General features: G+C 46.4%; 1 protein-coding gene across 1 annotated transcript in view; it reads left to right on the forward strand.

The window, feature by feature from the left end:
- Positions 1-761: 761 nt before the first annotated feature.
- LOC143037773 (uncharacterized) overlaps positions 762-4,699 on the forward strand; it is a 7,786-nt gene continuing 3,848 nt past the window's right edge. The window contains exons 1-6 of the mRNA XM_076206326.1: positions 762-2,010; positions 2,101-2,831; positions 2,946-3,182; positions 3,459-3,581; positions 3,711-4,037; positions 4,182-4,699. The exon at positions 4,182-4,699 is cut by the window's right edge and continues 609 nt beyond it. Of these exons, the coding sequence (XP_076062441.1) occupies positions 762-2,010; positions 2,101-2,831; positions 2,946-3,182; positions 3,459-3,581; positions 3,711-4,037; positions 4,182-4,699 (3,185 nt within the window). The remainder of the gene's footprint in view (positions 2,011-2,100; positions 2,832-2,945; positions 3,183-3,458; positions 3,582-3,710; positions 4,038-4,181) is intronic.

Raw genomic sequence — 4,699 nt, forward strand, 5'->3', positions numbered from 1 at the left:
TATCTGTATGTGTATTGTTATTCTACTCACCCTGCCTGTAATGAAATAAATAATAACGGCTTGTGAGTTAGCAACTGCGGCCCCCTCATGGTGACCGCAGTCACGAGTGAATACGCATTCGTATTCTTTCTCTCTCTAATTTCTGAACCCGTACAGAGCGGACACTTCCCGCTCCTCTATAAAATCTCTAGGTTAAGTGTGTTAGGTGGACCCTAGTGGTAACAAGTGGTCCGGGTAGGCATAAAATAAGTGTGTGTGTAGTGCTAAGTGAAATGTACATAATTTATGTTAGAACACCATAGTTTTGCCTTAACCTTGCCCCTTTGAGTTATCCACCGGTCACCTAAACCTATTGACATACGTGCTTGAAGGTACTGCACAGATTTATTTGATGTGCAGTACATTGTTACCCTGCCATTTAGGCTCAATATGGTTCGTCGATGATTGGAGGTAGAATTGTTTCTCCAATTAAGATTGGGCATTAATGGGAGGCGTAACAAGTGGGGGCCTTACGACCGGGATAGTAGCCATTAGTGCATTTATATTGTTAGAACGCCTATACGGTTGTGGTTCATCGCCGAGATTTGTGGTAAGCTATTGAATTGTTACCATTATTTCATGCTCTTGCGATACCAGCTAACAGTTGCATTACCATACGTGTGGCTAATCCCTATTATACGTATTTCATTAATTCAATAGGTTGCCAACTAGCTAATAAGCAACATTTTGTTATTCCTTGTCTTCCAACATCTTAGTTCAACATGTTCAACTTGGAGAACTTCGTAAAGGCGCCTTCAGCCGAAGAGGTAAGGAAGCTTAACAAACCAGAGTTAGAGATGATAGCACATCATTATCAAATAAGCGAGTGCTCCGGTTTAAATAAGAACCCCTTGAAAAACAAAATTGTTGAGTACTTAGAGGAAAATAAACTCATCCTCGCCTCACGGGAAGATGTTGGGGGTGCTAGCCCCGTAAATGATTTAGCTTTACAGGTTGAACTTAAGAAGTTGGAACTAGAAATAGAGAGACTAAAGTCTCAAAGTCATGGTATAGAAAAAACACCTAATATTCCGAAATTTAACGAGGATGAACCAGACAAGTTCTTTTCTATTTTCGAGAAGTTAGCACGTATGTACCAATGGCCATTCAGCCAGTGGACGCAGATGGTGTATGGTGCCCTCTCGGGAAAAGCTCTCGACACATTTATTGCACTTTCCGAGAGTCAGAGTAGTGATTATTATGTACTTAAATATAATATTCTACAAGCATACCAACTTGTTCCTGAAGCCTACCGGCAACAATTCAGGAAATGTAGGAAATCCAACCAGGAGACATACGTGGAGTACTTCCAACGAAAGCTCCGCTTGTTCACCCGGTGGGTGGAGAGCGAGGAGGCTCACGTAGACCTGGAGAAACTCAAAGGGTTAATATTGATGGAAGATATTAGAAATAATATCCCTCCAGATGTGCGAGCCAACTTGGATCAGCGAGGTATTCGTACCTTGGCAGAGGCTGGCCCAGCGGCCGACTATTACCATTTAACTAATCCTAGAATGCATTCCAGGTCTCACCCTACCTTGCCCCAAAGCTCCCCCCCCACTAGGGACTCCAAGCCAGTCGGACCTCCACAGGCTCCTCGACCGCCGGCTCACTCATCATCTGCTTCATCTACCTCAGGTAAGCCTATTGATAGTGAGACCAGGGAATCTACCCTCACTGGAGGCAGGAGCTATTGCAAGTATTGCAAAAGACCAGGACATCATGTTGATGAATGTTTCAAACTACAACAAAGAAAGGTTCCTCTCCAAGGGTCCCCCTCTCTCTCGATCAATGTGGCCAAGCAATCGGAAAGTTTTTTGGAGCCCTGTCTCACTGCTGTTAGCCCATCAGTTGTCCCAGATAATCCTTCCTCACCTATGTTATCAACATTTGAACCATTCTGTTCTTCTGGTTCAGTGGCCCTTAATCAAGATAGCCCACCTACATCTATCAAGCTTCTGAGAGACACAGGCTCAGCCCTATCATTAATTACAAAAGATGTGGCTGCTTTGATAAATGTATGTTATACTGGGAATTGGGTCCTTGTGAACGGTTTAACAGGCGGGTCACGTATCCCTATATGCCAAGTATACTTGCGGTCAGATATTAGGACAGGTTATGCCCAGGTAGGAGTAGTCGACAAGTTACCTGTAGAAGGAGTTTCACTTCTGATAGGAAATGACCTCGCCGGGGGCACGATGTTACCTAATGTCATAGTCTCCTCGTGTCCCTCTGCCGAGAATAATACTTCCCAATTAGAGGCAGACATTCCGGGCATATTCCCTGCATGTGCTGTTACTCGTAGCATGAGCCGCAGGGTGGAGGCAGAGATTAGCGAGCATAATGAGGATGCTCATGTTGGTGTAATTACCCCCCAACCTAGTGAGAACACCGAGGATGTTCCTACTCAGCCTGACCTTGCTGATTTAAATCTAGGTGAATTTTTTGAAACTTCTCCTCCACCCGGTGACCTTCATAATAGGTTTGATAGCGAAAACGACACTGAGGGAGACAATGTTACCACCCTGGATAGTTTCGGTTCCTCCCCAGTCACTAGGAGTAGGCTCATTTGTTTCCAAAAAGAGGACCCTGAACTAGCCAGTTGTTTCCGTAGAGCTATTAGTGAAGAGGAAGCCAAGTCTGAATCTAACTGCTATTACCTTAGCTCAGACATATTGATGCGAAAGTTCCGTCCTACTGATTCCCCTGCAAATTACCCTTGGTCTGTCCGTCACCAAATAATGGTCCCAAGCCCATTACGGAAGGAGATCCTGGGTATTGCTCATGATGGGGTAGGAGGACATTTGGGAGTTAGGAAGACTAGTGCAAAAATTCTAACTCATTTCTATTGGCCTAAAATGAAGAGAGATATTAGTTCCTACATTAGTACATGTCACCGTTGTCAGGTAGCAGGGAAACCGCACCCCAGCGTTAAACCGTTCCCTCTACAACCTATCCCTGTCATTGAGGAACCCTTTGGCAGAATTGTCATAGATTGCGTTGGTCCTCTGCCAAAGACTCCCCGAGGTAATCAGTTTCTCTTTACTATGATAGACTGTGCCACCCGTTATCCAGAAGCCATTCCCTTGCGCCGCATCACAGCCAAGAATGTGGTGAGAGCCCTTATTCATTTCTTTACACAAGTAGGCCTTCCCACAGTAGTGCAGTCGGACCAAGGATCCAATTTTACTTCCCGATTGTTTAATCAGGTAATGCAGAGCTTGGGTGTCCGGCAGTCTAGGTCTTCAGCCTATCATCCCCAATCCCAGGGGGTGGTGGAGCGATTCCATCAGACATTCAAACGCATGTTGCGCACTTATTGCTTGGAGTTTGGGAAGGATTGGGACGAGGGAGTTGATCTTCTCCTATTCACGGTTAGGGACTCTGTTCAAGAATCCTTAGGATTCTCCCCATTTCAGCTAATTTATGGCCACGAGGTGCGAGGACCTCTCAAAGCCCTCAAAGAAAGTTGGCTGCTAGAAAATAGTGTCACACCCTTGGTATCATATGTAGTTGAGTTTAGAGAAAAATTAAAAGCTGCTGTGAGGCTGGCTAATGCCCATTTAAAATCTGCTAAGATAAAAATGAAGCAACAATTTGACAAAAAACATAAGGTAGAGCATAGGGAATTTAGGGTAGGTGATGAGGTGTTAGCGTTCTTGCCCGTGCAGACACACCCATTCCAGGCAAGGTATGATGGACCTTTCCAAATTGTAGACAGGGTAGGGGACGCCAATTACGTTGTATATACGCCAGGCAGGCGTAAGAAAAAACGTCTGGTGCATGTCAATCTACTGAAACCCTACAGAGTGAGAAAGAGTAAGGAAAGGGAGGAAAATGTTGAACCTTCCTTGGCCGCTTGTGTTGTAGTGCCTACATGTGATAATGATCAGAAAGACAACTTCCCTGAACTCCAGAGTGGCTTGTATGCCAAAGTGGACAATTCCACAATACTCTATGATCCAAGTACAAAGTTAGGCCATCTCTCTAATGACCAAGCGAGTGATATTTCTTCTCTTTTGACAGACTATAGTGTTATATTTAGTGACCATCCTCACCCCTGTTCAGCTGTAGAGCACGACATCGAAACCAACGGAGCTCGGCCCATCCGCCAACGTCCTTACCGCCTGAACGCATTCAAGAAGGAGTACGTCCGTGAGGAGGTGCAACGCCTTCAGGAGGTTGGTATCGTGGAGCCCAGTAGCAGTCCTTGGGCCTCTCCCGTGGTCTTGGTGCCGAAGCCCGATGGCTCTATGCGACTGTGTATCGACTACAGAAAGCTCAACGCAGTCACTGAGCCGGATAGCTACCCCTTGCCACGCATTGATGACGTCATTGACGAGGTTGGTCGAGCACAGTGGGTGACGAAACTGGACCTACTACAGGGCTATTACCAAGTCCGCCTGTCAGAGCGGTCGAGGGCCATCTCCGCGTTCATCACTCCCGAGGGGCTGTATCAGTTTACCGTCCTCCCCTTTGGCTTGCGGAATGCACCTGCAACCTTCCAACGCCTTATGAACATCGTAACGGCGGGGCTGGTGGGTGTCCGCTGCTACCTGGATGACCTCGTCGTCTTCAGCGACTCCTGGGGAGAACACGTGGACCGCCTAAGAGCCCTCTTTGCTGTTCTGGCAGCACACAGTTTGACAGTGAACCTCGC

Source organism: Oratosquilla oratoria, chromosome 23 (assembly GCF_046742065.1).
Source record: "Oratosquilla oratoria isolate Oo_2021 chromosome 23, ASM4674206v1, whole genome shotgun sequence".
NCBI classification, from domain to species: Eukaryota; Metazoa; Arthropoda; class Malacostraca; order Stomatopoda; family Squillidae; genus Oratosquilla; species Oratosquilla oratoria.